The following is a 14,950-nucleotide window of genomic DNA, read 5'->3' on the forward strand; positions in this document are numbered from 1 at the left end:
CCCAACATCTTGTAGGGAGGGGTTACAATTTAGGGGCTGCTTTTGTGTGTGTGCGGTAGAAGTTGGTAATTCATGCTGCTGAATTGTTTTTTTCAATGATGATACAGTGACAAAAGAATGTGGCTGTTCAAAAACTAGTCTTAGAGCCAAACTTACTAAAATGTTCCTAGTCTGTAAGGCACGAAGCATACATATAAGAGATCATTATTAACCTATTAGGGTGCCATACCTGCAGAATATACTTATCAATACATTGATAAATTGATAAATCTATCAACAGACTGCCATTAATCTGGGGAAATGATGATGTTTCTTATTTATTTTTGTTTTCTTTTTATTATATTTTATTGATTATGCTAGTACAGTTATCCTGATTTCCCCCCTTTGCCCCCCTCCCACCCAGCACTCCCCACTCCCTCCGGCAATCCCCCCCCATTGTTCAAGTCCATGGATCATGCATATAAATTCTTTGGCTACTCCATTTCCTGTGCTGTACTCTACTTCCCCATGGCTATTCCGTAATTACCTATTTGTACTTCTTCATCCCCTCACCTCTTCACCCCTTCTCCCCGACCCCTCCCATCTAGCAACCACCAAAATAGTCTCCACATCCATGATTCTGTCTCTGTTCTTGTTTGCTTAGTTTTTTAGATTCAATTATTGATAGATATGTATTTTTTTTGCCATTTTACTGTTCACAGTTTTGCTCTTTTTTTCTTAAATAAATCCCTTTAACGTTTCATATGATAATACTTTGGTGATGCTGAACCTCTTTAGTTTTTTCTTGTCTGGGAAACTCTTTATTTGCCCTTTAATTCTAACTGATAGCTTTGCTGGGTAGAGCAGTATCGGCTGTAGGTCCCTGTGTTTCATGACTTTGAATACTTGTCACCAATCCCTGCTAGCCTACAAAGCTGACAGTCTTATGGGAACTCCCTTGTAGGAAACTAACTGCTTTTCTCTTGCTGCTTTTAAGGTCTTCTCTTTATCTGTAACTTTGGGCCTTTTCATTATGATATATGTTGGAGTGGGCCTCTTTGTATCTATCTTGTTTGGGACTCTCTGTGCTTCCTGGACTTGCATGTCTATTTCCTTCATCAAATCAGGGAATTTTTCTTTCACTATTTTTTCAGACAGATTTCCAATTTCTCGCTCTTTCTCTTCTTCTTCTGACATCCCTATGATGCAAATATTGGAACTCTTGAAGTTGTCCCAGAGGCTCCTTACAACATCCTCATTTTTTTGGATTCCTTTTTTCAGTAGTTTTAGTTGGTTGTTTTTTGGTTCCCTATGTTCCAAATCATTGATTTGGTTCTTGGCTTCATCCATTCTATCGTTGTTTCTCTGCCAATTGTTCTTTATTTCAATTAGTGTATCCTTTGTTTCTGATTGGATCTTTCCATGCTGCTGAGGTCCTCACTAAGTTCCTTGAGCAACCTTATAAAGTGTTTAGAACTCTGCAGCAGGTTGCTTATCTCTATTTTGCTTAGTTCTTTTTCTGGAGTTTTGACCTGTTCTTTCATTTGGGCCATGCTTCTTTGTCTCCTTATTTTGGCAGCTTCCCTGTGTTGTTTCTATGTATTAGGTAGAGCTGCTTTGACTCTGTGTCTTGGCTGTGTGGCCCTAATACAGCAGGTATCCTGTAAGGTCCAGTAGCACAGCCTCCCCTATCACCCAAGCTGGGTGCTCAAGGTGTGCCTTTTGTGTGGGCTGAGTATACACTCTTCTTGTAGTTGGGCCTTGACTGCTGTTGACGGGTCAAGGGGAGGGATTTACCCAGGCCAGTCAGCTGCAAGGATTGGCTGTGACCACTGATCACCGCCCCCATAAGAAATCAGCTGTGCAAGGGCAGGGAGATGGTGCTCCAACATGGGCTGTAGCTGTCCACTGGGTGTGCAGGCCCTGGTGTTTTCCAGGTGGCGAAGGCCAAGGTCAGCCTGGGATTCTGGGATGACTTGGCTATTGTTTCTCACTTATGAACCTCTCAGACAAAAACTGCTAAATTTTGGATATTCTCTGCCAGACATCCAAGTTAAAATCTTGTATAAGTTTTTAAAAAAATTCTAATAATTCACTCTGGATGTTGAAAGACAATGTAAGTTTTATCTAGGCATCTGAAAGATAAAACTATGGAACTTATAAGATGACCTCAAGTTAATACCACATACAGTCTATACGTACCTAACAATATTTTTATTTCTCGCCCTAGCTGGTGTAGCTCAGTGGATTGACCACAGGCCTGTGAAGCTAAGGGTCGCCGGTTCGATTCCCAGTCAGGGCACATGCCTGGGTTGCAGGCCATGTCCCCAGTAGGGGACACATGAAGGGCAACCACACATTGATGTTTCTTTCCCATTCTTTCTCCTTCCCTTCCCCTCTCTCTAAAAATAAATAAATAATTAAAAAATATTTTTATTTCTCCATTGAAAGAGTCTATATTGATAAATATAAATCAAAGTAGGACTACAAAATAATGATATCATATACCTATAAAAATTAGCCTCACTTGTTTATAATTATTTACTTCCTCATCTAATAGTTATTACTTGGTACAAAATTAAATAAAAGGGGCTTCAGGAAGAATTTTAAAAAGTACCTTATTCTAAAGAAGTTTTAAGTGGGACAGATAGGAAAGTAAACAAAAAATTATAATTCACATCAAATACTAGGTTATACAATGATTCTCCGCTCACCTGCTGATAGCTATGGAGAGCTGGAACAACTCTTACCTTTTGAAGGAGGTCCATCTTTTCCATTGTAAGGGTGTAGCTTCACTCTCTTCTTCCCTCTCTTTGATTCAAATATGTCATCTATTCTCAACACAAGCTGAAAAAAAGACCAGAAAAGTACAAGCTAAAACCAACACCAACAAGTTTGCACTCCAGTGGTATTAATTTGTGATTCTCACTCAGAAAAAGATCCAGCTTATAAATAAAAACGTATTTCTCAATTTTGAATCTAAAATGGTCTTTAGTAAGGTGATATGTTGTCCTAACACAAAGCCCATGTAACATGGGTAACAGAAGGAGAAACCTTTCCGGAGGAACCCAGCACTGGATCCTAGAGATTCCCTGTTACCCGTGTTACAACGCACAGGAAATCTGGCTGCCACGCTCAACAGGGTGACCAAGCCCTGGCCATCTGACTCAAGTTTTTGCTTGCCCAGAGTAGGAAGTGGAATACTTATTCACTTGGAAGGCAGGGTGGGGCTCAGTTATTTTTGCTCCCAGGAAATTTTAGCAAAAAGAGGATAATCATGCTTAGAAAGTTTTTGTCAAAGGGGGTATCTATCTCTCGCCTACTAAGAGCACTAATAATACAATTTACTTTATAGGAACATGTCACAAATTTGGAGACTCTCAAACATACTTCAGTGTAATAACTGCACTCCATTTAATAAACATTACTCTTTAGAATGATTTTCTTTGCCGCTGGGAGGTGTGTGTGAGAGAGACAGACACACACACAGACTGGGCTTAAAAAAGAGGAAAGAATTAAAGCTGAGCAACACACACTTTTAAAAAGAAGAACTGATTAATTTTTCATGTATATTTTCCTTTTTCTTAAAATTCCAAGCTTTTTATTAACTATTAATCCTGATTTAACATAATGCTCAGAATTACAATGGTTGGGAACATCATACAACATGGTAAAACTAACAGAGTTGCTTCAGAAAAATGCCCTTGTTTTCTCTTTTGTCCTTGTTTTTCCAGCAATCCTCACAATCCAAAGGCAGTGAATCAATCCAATGCAAAAAAAAAAAAAAAGTGAGAGAGACATGTGCTTCCAACATGCAGATCAGTCCCACATTTTTGGATGAGTTTGTTCTTTTAAAGATTTTTGTAGCTGGCATTCAAATGAAAAATTAAAAGTGTTCTTAAATATTAGCATTATTAAAAAAAACACAAGAGAATCCAGTGTACAAGGGTATTGCTAGGGGCCATAGGAAAGACATGAGAGTAAACATATATTTTTTATTACAAAATGAACATAACTAGTACAAATATTAATGTGTATTTGAAAAGTATACTCCAAAGTATAGTCAACTATACTTAAGGAAAGGGAACAATATGTTCTAGAAAGATGAGATAAGTAATACAATTTAAATTTTAATTAGGAGCTAGGAAGAAGAGCCTACTTTTATTTCTAGTTGTAGGAAGTGCTGTAGAACAGCCCTCCTAGGAGGCGGTAGGAACCACTGCTGCACACACTGACACAAGCCAAATGAGACATCAGGAAATCACTCCAGCAAACACAGGCTCCCAGTGCAGGGAGAGAAGGGGAGGGTGGGGAGGAGGCATATGGACTGGATCAGTGATTTTCAGACTATGAAAGCAGTTTCTCCTCAGGGATCGCTCTAGGCATCAAAGGGGAAATAATGCAAACGGCTTTCCTGTGGAAGGTTGCTCCTAAAGACGCTCCAAAGCCAAAATTTGTACCATAAAAGGAACATCCTAAGAGGATTTAATCCAAGGAGGGTCACAGGTAGAAATGCTGTCAGTCTGTCCCTGCCTGACAAGAGTTCGTCATCTTCCTCCCCTGAAGGGATGTCCCTCCCTTGAGGGGGGCCACAGTACGAAAAATACGGAGGTGTGACATCTAAAGCACTGCAAACTTCCTCGGTCTCCCTGACTCCACGACCCATAATTCCTGAGGCTTTGTTAGTACCATGCCAGCAACCACATCTTCCACGTGATCTCTTTTGTGTTTCTGCTCTGGCCCTTGGGGACACGAGATGGGTTGGTTCTGGCCCTGTGAAAAGCTGCTTCACTGGGCCAGCGGGGTCCACAGGAGCAGGGACAGACGGCCTAAGACCTGGTGATTCTTTAAACCTCTGGTTTTCAACTCTGCCTCACCATCCACAGGAAAATAAGCAGCCAAAGATTTATTTATTTATTTTTCACCAAAAGAGATCAGTTAAGTGCTTTTTAGAAATTGTCTTCAACTTTTCACATATTAAAGAGGGAGAGGCAGGAAATAGATCAGAAGTATTAAAGTAATTATGGAACAGAATATTTCCCAAGGAACCAATTGGTTACTAAACCAAGAAACAGCTGTGACTTCTGTTTAATGTTGAAATAAGGAACAGAAACTATGTGCTGAATGAATACATACAGGTAATTCAGATGGGATTAAGAAAAGCAATACTATTTAAATGATCTGATATTTTTCATTTCTGAACAGTAATCCTGAAAACACTCTGAATTATCAAACAAAGAAACAAAGAGTTTTAAGATATTTTCATATAATTTCTTAAATGTCTCTCCTAAACTGTATATGAGGTCTGTTCAGAAAAAGTCCAGTCATGGACTTCTGGCCAAGATGGAGGTGTAGATGAAAACACTGTGCCCCCTTCCACAACTAAATTTAAAGACAGCTACATTTTAGAAACAAAAACGCAGCCATAAAAGTGAAAATTGAACTATATGGAAGTCCGAAGTCCGACAACAACAAACCACTCAGCTAGACCGGTAAGAGGGGCGGAGTCAGTGGTGGAGTCGGGCGGGGGGCGGGGGGGGTCGGGCTGGAAAGATTGCTGGGTCCAACCAACCCAGGAGCGGAGGCGGAGGTGGTTGGTGGATCCCAGATGTGGGATGGTGATGGGCGGACCCAGTGAGGGCGCAGGGCAGCTGGCTGACTATGGTCACACATTCACATGTAGGTAAACCAAGCAAAGGAGTGAACAGTGAGACAGACCACTCAGGCTAGGGCCCCAGCGACAGGAATTAGAGCCTGAAAGCACCAGCTGGAAAGACTTTCTCGGGGTCTGGGGGGCCGGGAGAGGCTCCCAGGCTCACAGAGAGTTCATTGGAGAGACTCACAGGGTCCTGGAGAGTACACGGGCCCACACACCCAGAAACAAGCACCAGAGGGGCCCAATTTGCTTGTGCGAAGCCGCAGAGGGGACAGAAATCTGAGAGAGAGCAGAGCAGAGCAAAGCACCCTTTTTCCCTCTCTGACCCCCCCACATACAGCATCACAACCCAGCAACTGGGTCACAGGGCCCTGGTGAACACCTAAGGCTCTGCCCCTCATAGATAACAGATGTGAACAGACCAAACATTATGACTCAAGAACAGCTCAGAGCCCCAGAGCCTATAATTCTAAGTGACCAAGAAATAGCCAGCCTTTGAGATGCACAGTTCAAAGCACTGGTGATCAGGATGCTCACAGAACTGGTTGATTTTAGCCACAAATTAGAGGAACATATGAAAGCTAAACTAATTGAAATGAAGGGAAATGCACAGGAAACCAATAGTGATGGAAAGGAAACTGGGACTCACATCAAGGGAGCAGACCAGAAGGAAGACAAAAACATCCAACCAGAAAAGAATGAAGAAACAAGAATTCAAAAAAATGAGGAGAGGCTTAGGAACCTCCAGGACATCTTTAAATGTTCCAACATCTGAATTAGAGGGGTACCAGAAGAGGAAGAGGAACAGCCACGAGTGGAAAACTTCTTTGAACAAATAACAAAGGATAACTTCCCCAGTCTGCCAAAGGAAATAGACTTCCAGGAAATCCAGGAAGCTCAGAGAGTCCCAAAGAACTTGGATCCAAGAAGAAACACACCAAGGCACATCATCATTACATTAGCCAAGATTAAAATGAAGGAGAGAATCCTAGAAGCAGCAAGAGATAAGGGGACAGTCACCTACAAAGGAGTGCCCATCAGACTGTCAGAGGATTTCTCAAAAGAGACCTTACAGGCAAGAAGGAGCTGGAAAGAAGTATTCCAAGACATGAAAGGCAAAGACCTATATCCAAGATTGCTCTAGCTAGCAAAGCTTTCATTTAGAATGTTAGGGCAGATAAAGTGCTTCTCAGATAAGGTCAAATTCAAGGAGTTCATCATCACCAAGCCCTTATTATATGAAATGTTAAAGGGACTTACCTAAGAACAAGAACATAAAAACTAGGAACAGTGAAAGGACAGCAAACTCACAGTTATTAACAACCACACCTAAAACAAAAGCAAACTAAGGGGACAGCTGGATCGGGAGCAGAACCATAGAAATGGAGATCACATGGAGGGTTAGCAACAGGGGAGTGGGAGGAGGAGAAGCGGGGAGAAGGTACAGAGAGTAAGTAGCATAGACAGTAGGTAGAAAATAGACAGGGGGGAGGGCAGGAATACTATGGGAAATACAGAATCTAAAGAACTTGTGACACATGGACATGAACGAAAGGGGGGGAATGGTGGGGGAGGGATGTGTAGGTGGAGGGGAGTGAAGGGAGGGAATGGGACAACTGTAATGGCATAATCAATAAAATACATTAAAAGAAAAGAAAAGGTCCAGTCATTGTTAATATAATGAAAACGGTCTGTGTGACATCCATGTAACCTGGCAGCCAAGGAGAGTGGACTGGAATGCGCATGTGTGAATGATGGTGACTTCACTGTACTAGTCGATGGAGGCGGTACGTGCTGATGAGTGCGCTTGTGCACTGTGTGGCTGTCACATTCAAAATGACTAAGTGAGTACAGCAACAAATCTGCACCAAATTTTGCGTTAAGCTTGAACATTCCTCTGTGGAAACTTTGGAATCAAATGATTCCAAAGGCCACAGCTATGGGCAGCTGGCAATTGGCAACTTCATTACAACAACACGCTCCCGTACACATCACGTCTTGAGCAGTGTTTTTTCACGAAACAGTAAATCACCCAGATGACTCAGCCCTGCTGTAGCTCAGATGTGGCACCCTGCGACTTCTTCCCAAAACTAAAATCACCTTTGACTGTCAATGAGATTCAGGAAAATATGAAAGGGCAGCTAATGGTGATTAGGAGAACTGTGTAAGGTCCCAAAGTGCCTACTTTGAAAGGGACTGAGGAATGAATACCCTATGTACAATGTTTCTTTTATCTTGTACCTTCTTCAATAAACATCTCTATTTTGCATATTGCATGGCTGGATACCTTCTGGACCGACTATATATCTCTACACACACACACACACACACACACACACACACAAATAATCCTAATTTCTTCATTTTGGTTTCGATGGCTCTAGGTGGAATAACTACAGACTTGTTGCCTTTTCTCCCTAGAGAAAGAAATAATTTATTTAATATAATTGCTGAAAATTTCTAATTTTAAGTAGTAGGTAGTCAAATTTCTCATTTTCCTCCTCTGAGTGGAAATATTTGTCCCTAATTAATGGCATATACTTTTAAAAGAGTATCTACCTAAGGTGAATTAAAGACTTAAATATAAACTGTGACACCACTAAAGTCCTAGAGGAGAACATTGGCAGGAAAATCTCAGATATTTCACGCAGCAACATTTTTACTGATATGTCCCCTAGAGCAAGGGACATAAAGGAAAAAAATCAACAAATGGGATCTCATCAAAATGAAAAGGCCCTGGCTGATGTAGCTCAGTGGATTGAGCACAGGCCTGTGAACCAGAGGATCGCAGTTTGATTCCCAGTCAGGGCACATGCCTGGGTTGCAGGCTGGTTCCCTGCAGGCCAACTCCCAGCAGGGGATGCACAAAAGGCAACCATACATTGATGTTTCTCTCCCTCTCTCCTTCCCCTCTAAAGATAAATAAATAAAATCTTAACAAAATCAAAAAGCTTCTGCAAGGCTAAAGAAAACTGTATTAAAACAAAAAGAGAAACAACTGTATGGGAAAATGTATTTGCCAATGATATCTCAGGCAAGGGTTTAATCGCCAAAATATACAAAGAACTTACACAACTCCACTCTAAGAAGACAAGCAACCCAATTAAAAAGTGGGCGAAGGACTTGAACAGACACTTCTCCAAGGAGGACATACAGAGGATCCAGAGACACATGAAAAGATGCTCAATATCGCTTGCTATCAGAGAGATGCAAATTAAAACCACAATGAGATACCACTTCACACCTGTCAGAATGGCCATCATAAACAAAGCAATAAACAACAAGTGTTGGAGAGGTTGTGGGGAAAAGGGGACCCTGGTTCACTGTTGGGATTGCAGACTGGTACAACCACTATGGAAAACAGTATGGAATTTTCTAAGAAAACTAAAAATGAGTATGCCTTTTGACCCAGCAATTCCACTGTTAGGACTATATCCTAAGAACACCAAAACACCAATCCAAAAGAACCTATGCACCCCAATGTTCATAGCAGCACAATTTACAATAGCCAAGAGGTGGAAGAACCTACGTGCCCATCAGTAAATGAATGGATCAAAAAACTATGGTACACACAATGGAATTCCATGCAGCCGAAAGAAAGAAGGAGCTCCTACCCTTTGCAACAGCATGAATGGAACTGGAAAGCATTATGCTGAGTGAAATAAGCCAGGTGTTGAAAGACAAATACCATATGATCTCACCTTTAACAGGAATCTAAACAACAAAACAAACAAGCAAGCAAAATATAACCAAAGACACTGAAATAGAGAACAGGCTGACAGTGACCGGAGGGGAAAGGGGAGGAAATTTCAGGGGGAAAGGGGAAGGATTTACAGAAACTAGTATAAAGGACACATGGACAAAAACTATGGGGGTGGAAATTGGAGGGAGGGGGGAGCAAAGGTGGGGGAGGGCTGGGATGGGAGTAAAAGACAGAAAACTGTACTTGAACAACAATTAAATAAATAAATAAATAAAAAGAATATCTACTTATTTATTTCTTAGAGAGAAGGGGAGGGAAGGTGAAAGAGAGGGAGAAGAACATCAATGCGAGAGAGAAATATTGATTGGCTGCCTCTCTTACAAAGGACTCAACCCTCAACTGAGGCATGTGCCCTGCACGGGACTCAACCAGCAACATTGCTGTGCGGGACAACACCCAACAACCTGAGCCACAGCCGTGAGGGCTAATGGCATACACTTTGAAATTACTGAAAAGTCTGTAAACTCACACATAAAACTGAATCGATTTTGGTAATTATATGAACAAGTGAGCACACTGAAGCTAGCTTAATAAAACGTTCTTGCGTATGATATTCTAGAGTGTCCTTGAAATGGGCAGTGGCCTGCACTGAGAACTCAGGTAGCTGAAGTGAAGCCCTCCCTCCAAAGCCAATTTTCCAAATGCACCAGGGAACCTTGGCAAAAGCCGTTTATGCATTTTCTTGCATGAGCAAAAACCTACAGCCTAAGGCTGCTTTCCAAATCTTCTAGTTCCAGTAGGTCAGTTTTCACCTATCATTCATATCAGTCTCGTCTATTTATTTACATTATGAGAATACATGCTTGAATAAGAGTCGAAGGAAGAACGCCCGAAGTCCTTACCCTTGGAAGATTTCTTCTTTTCCTGTTTGCAACTTCTCCGGCTCGGAAAAGCTTCCATTCAGTTAAAGTCACGGGCAAAGTAGTGTCCTTCGTGAGCTTGGACCTTAAATAAGCTTGAGAGCTCTTCAGTTCCATAGTCTTTCGGTGAAGAAACTGAGGTTTGGGAGGAGTCTAAAACAGAAGATGTAGTGGTAAGGGGAGGCTCATCTAGTTGACGTCTGTGTTCTCAAGGTCAAAGCTACCCTCCCCCAAATATTTCTCTTTCCTTTAACTATACGGAGGGTGAAAATTACCCCATGTGAGGGTGCCCTCATTTCCTTTTCATCATTTGTAAAGAAGTTTCCCCAGCTTCTAATCCAAAGTTCTACTACACTGCAATCAAATTTCCAGAAAACCATGGCTGGGTGCTCATTCACTCAAGGCGCCTTTGCTTCCTGAATGTTTTCAGGGACCAGACAGGTTTAGGCCACAGGCTGATATGACTAACAGGAAGCTGAAGTAACTAACTATAGTGAATCGAAAAGTTCAGGGCCTGTCGAAGGTGGCCATATTCAGTTTTTTAAAGAGCTAAAACATCAACAAACCACCCCTTCAGCCAAAGAAAACACAGAGCCATGTGCTATCTCCCCTCCAACAAAACAAAACCCCCAAAAAACACCACTCACGATAGTAAAACCACACATTTCAGTGCCTCTTAGTTTTGGCCCTAGCTCCACTGTGTTAACCTTCTCATGGGGATTATAGACCAGAGCCCATGTTTCCGCATGCTCGTTCTCGGGCGGTACCTTGGGTGCTCGGCAGGCGCTCTTAGGTGGCAGAAGCCTCCAGGCCGAAGGGGGCCTCCACAAGGGGAAGGGCTGCATTGGGATATCTTCGTACGGATTTTCTTTGGTGGGATCTTGAGACAGTAACGAAAGACAGAAGTTCAGAGGAACATAACTAAATGAAAACCAAGTGTCTACAGCTAGTGGAGAAAACCAGTTAAATACGTTCAGCTTCCTAGTCCGCGCTACCTGAGGGAGGGAGGGAGGTCTCATCATCAAAGGCCCTTGGAGCTTGTAAACTACCCCGGCACCCAACCAAGCTAAAAAATTTCTCAAAATACTGTGCTATAAACATCTGCTTCTGACCTGAGTGCTCCACTGAACTGGTTGTGCAGTTCACTAAAGAGTAAAAGAATGTATACAACAACGGTTTTCATACTAAAAAAAGACAAATCTAGAGCAAGATATGCCTGACTGGAAAATGCCATCCTATAGTTAACAGCTCCACCAAATACACGCTCATTCAATTTAACTGCAAAGTTGGTGGACACTTACATAGGACGTCTTCATAAATATTGTCCTCAGACTGTGTGTAATAAAGTGTTGGGCCCGAATTTCTTCCAAGTTCTTCATGCATCTTCTGGGTGTTCCGATTTCGAAAGTGCTGAATATCTTCAAATTCAAAGGATTTCCTTAAGAAAGGAGATACCTGTTCAAGTTGTATCTTTTAAAACTCTAGTCTTGAAATTGGTATGACAGACAAAAATCGGCCAGTAAAGGACTTGTGTGAAAAATTAGCCCTGGCTGGTGTAGCTCAGTGGATTGAGCGCGGGCCTGTGAAGCAAAGGATCTTGGTTCGATTCCCAGGCAGGGCACATGCCTGGGTTGCAGGCTAGTTCCCAGTGGGGGACACATGAGAGGCAACCACACATTGATATTTCTCTCCCTCTCTCCTTCCCTTCCCCTCTCTCTGAAAATAAATAAAAAAAATATTTTAAAAAAATTACAAAGGTGTTTTATCAGATATGTTAGAATAAACTAGGTGAATATGCACCATGAGAAAACTGGAGGCTTTTAGCCAATCTCCATTATGTTCCTTACTGGGTCCCTTTCTTAAATTCTTCCTAATGAAAAGGGAACCTAAGGCCAGCACGCTCTCAGTGAAGGGGGAGAATGCACTTGCTCCCTTACACGCGCTTAGAGAGAAAATGGGAGTGTTGTTTGAGGTTTCTTCGTCTGTAGACTGTGTCGGATGCTAGCCACGCCTTTTCTGCTTCCTCTGGGGTTAATCAACATCTACATAATCAAATCCGGGGAACGGAAATTGGCTTGAAAAGGAAAAAGCAGCTCGAGATTCAATAAGGAAAATATTTATAAATCATTACCTATTGATTGAAAGCATACCTTTTAGATCTTCCTCTGATCTTTCCACCATATTTCTTTGGTTCAGGTTCCCGAGAAGAAGCTAAAGAAGACTCTGTACAAGAATTATTTTCACAGTATTTTCTGTCACAGTTTCTCTCTTTACACGGCACAACACCAGATTCAGATATATATCTGAAGGTCCTACGAGGCTTTGGCAAAGGGTTTATAGAAGGTCCGCATTCTTGTCCCTCGGGCTCAGAGTAAATATTTTCTAAGCTCTTGGTCACTCCATATGAACTCTCCAGAACTCTGAAATTCAGTTCTTTCTCGGAAGAGACACAACGTTCGAGAGACAAATTGAAGACTTTATCCGGGGGAAGCGTCTCGATTTTCTTCCACAGTATTTGCGAGGTATAGAAATTTCCTGGAGGTAACGAAGTCTCTGGATCCAAAACAACGCCCTTCCAGCTTTCGATTTGTTTGACGCGGGAACACACCCAGTTGGACTCCGACTCAGCTTTAGAGATGCATGAGTCGTCAAGTCTGTGCTTCTCGCTGCCACCCTCACTCTGAGCGCGGCCCCTGGCACTTCCACGGATACCTGGGCTGACACTGTGAGAGCTGGTCACGTCGAACTTTGGGCCCTTTCCTTCAGGAACAGGATTTTTCTTGAGAAGCATCTCCTGATGACAGCTGTATCTCACAGCAAAGTCCTTCTGGTGCCACTTATCTCGATTAGATATGCCATTAGTCCTTCCTTCCCACTGGGAAATTTTTTGTTTGATGTTTTTGCAGTGGCTTCTTGACAGCGTCTGAACAGCAGACCGAGAAAAACCAACATCCATGTTCCCCGGTGGGTGCATACTAAAGTGACGGGTTTCACTCGGGGGCCATCACAGGGAGCTGCAAAACACCATGCTCTTCGGCCTGTCAGTTCGAATCCAGGTACTTCCAGTATTTTCCTTTCATCTTTAACTTGGAAATTTCTTTTTATAGAAAAATTCTGATCATTGATTATAGCTGAAAATGGCTGCAACTTTGTTTTAAATAATCCTGTGCAAATAAGACAAGAATATGTTAATGATTTTCTAATTTAAACATCACCAAAACGTTGCCCATCTCTCCCTAAATAATTCATTTACACTGAATCTGTAAAAAGGTACCTGTCATCCATCAAGTGATTGAACTCCATAAAAATATTCCTAAAATAGTACTTGAGTATTTCTCCAATTGTCAGCTGTAATGTTCTGCCATGTTTAATTTCTACTGTTAGGTAGAGTGAGGTTTTTAAAGAGACTGTACATAGTAGTATGTGATATTATTATTTTGGGGGGGAGAGAGTTGAGTCATTTATGAAAACAAAATTGGGGGGAGATAATATTATTTTAATAAATCAATTCTTTATGAAACCTTCTCTTAATGAAACAAGGATATTATAAAAAGCATACATATACAGAAATACACCTACAGAATATTATAAAAAGCATACATATACAGAAATACATCTCAGAAAACCAAAAGTTTACATATACAACCAAAGAACCAGTTAGTCTAGAAGCACACCAGTAGCTAATTTCCTCCTCCTGTCCTATTTTAAGAGGTAACATTAGCCCATCACATACCTTATTTCAACATTATTATTAGCACCACAGGATCCCACCACACAGCACTGAAGACAGGTGCCATCAACCATCACTTGCTTTAAAATGTAACAACCTATTATGTCACTGTCTGCAATTTCCACATCTCTGTCACCACACCCTTGACCCAAATCAGCAAAAATACTCACAGGCATTGTCACATTCCTTCCTTTCACATAGAGGCTTCACTCACAGAGGCCCATAAACTGTTTCCTCAAAAATGAAATTTGGCAGAGAACTTTTCCTACCAACTGAGTCAAGGCCCGATCTCAAGTTCTACTGTATACGGGTTATAAATAGCAACTGATTCAAAACTTCCTGAGGCAGGGGTCATCCTTCCCTGAGTTCTGTCTGTGTGGCCCTGATTAACAGGCAGGAAAGCATGCGGGCCCAGCTCTGTCGGTGCAGCTGCCCCAAGCTGACACACATAGCGTGCACACAAAGCACATTCTAGGCTGGGCGGGACTCGCCTTAGCCTACATGGCAACCATTCCTACAGCTTATAGGAAAACCAGCTTTGCCAGCATGCAAACGTTGGTGAAGATCTTTGATGCACAGAAACTTACTCTAAAAACCCTTAAATTAAACTCATGTAGTGAAAACAAAACAAAACAAACCTCCCAAATAGCAAAGCTGTTGTGCAGAGCTCCTGATAAAAGATGAATGCACAGAATTGGACAGTCCAATCAGTAATTGCTCATTATTAAAACTCTGACAATCCTTTTCTCGCCTTTGATGTGTACAGAGGGTTCCTAAGGACCTTAGGGTGTCCCTGAGACTCAGGGTCTCTTCCCCACAAACCCGATGGGAATATTTCTCTTTCTCCTGCAGTGGAGCAGAGGTTTCTGGCAGTCCTTGTTAGCACTTTCTTTACTCTTCCCTTGTTAATATGATTTATGAATGGGTCAAACTGAGAAGGATAAGACGAAATCTGCTAGGGC

The 14,950-nt window shown here is 41.8% G+C and overlaps 1 protein-coding gene across 2 annotated transcripts in view; it reads right to left on the minus strand.

Moving 5' to 3' along the window:
• Positions 1-13,419, minus strand: part of DENND2C (DENN domain containing 2C) — a 42,220-nt gene extending 28,801 nt beyond the window's left edge. For both annotated transcript variants that reach the window (XM_037038852.1, XM_037038851.1), the window contains exons 1-5: positions 12,409-13,419; positions 11,560-11,696; positions 11,026-11,138; positions 10,241-10,411; positions 2,730-2,826 (exon numbers count right to left, since the gene is read on the minus strand). In XM_037038852.1, the coding sequence (XP_036894747.1) occupies positions 2,730-2,826; positions 10,241-10,411; positions 11,026-11,138; positions 11,560-11,696; positions 12,409-13,232 (1,342 nt within the window). In that variant the 5' untranslated portion in view covers positions 13,233-13,419. The remainder of the gene's footprint in view (positions 1-2,729; positions 2,827-10,240; positions 10,412-11,025; positions 11,139-11,559; positions 11,697-12,408) is intronic.
• Positions 13,420-14,950: the final 1,531 nt, after the last annotated feature.

This window comes from Sturnira hondurensis, unplaced genomic scaffold (assembly GCF_014824575.4).
Source record: "Sturnira hondurensis isolate 20B ecotype Veracruz unplaced genomic scaffold, ASM1482457v3 Scaffold0024822, whole genome shotgun sequence".
In the NCBI taxonomy this organism is placed as follows: domain Eukaryota; kingdom Metazoa; phylum Chordata; class Mammalia; order Chiroptera; family Phyllostomidae; genus Sturnira; species Sturnira hondurensis.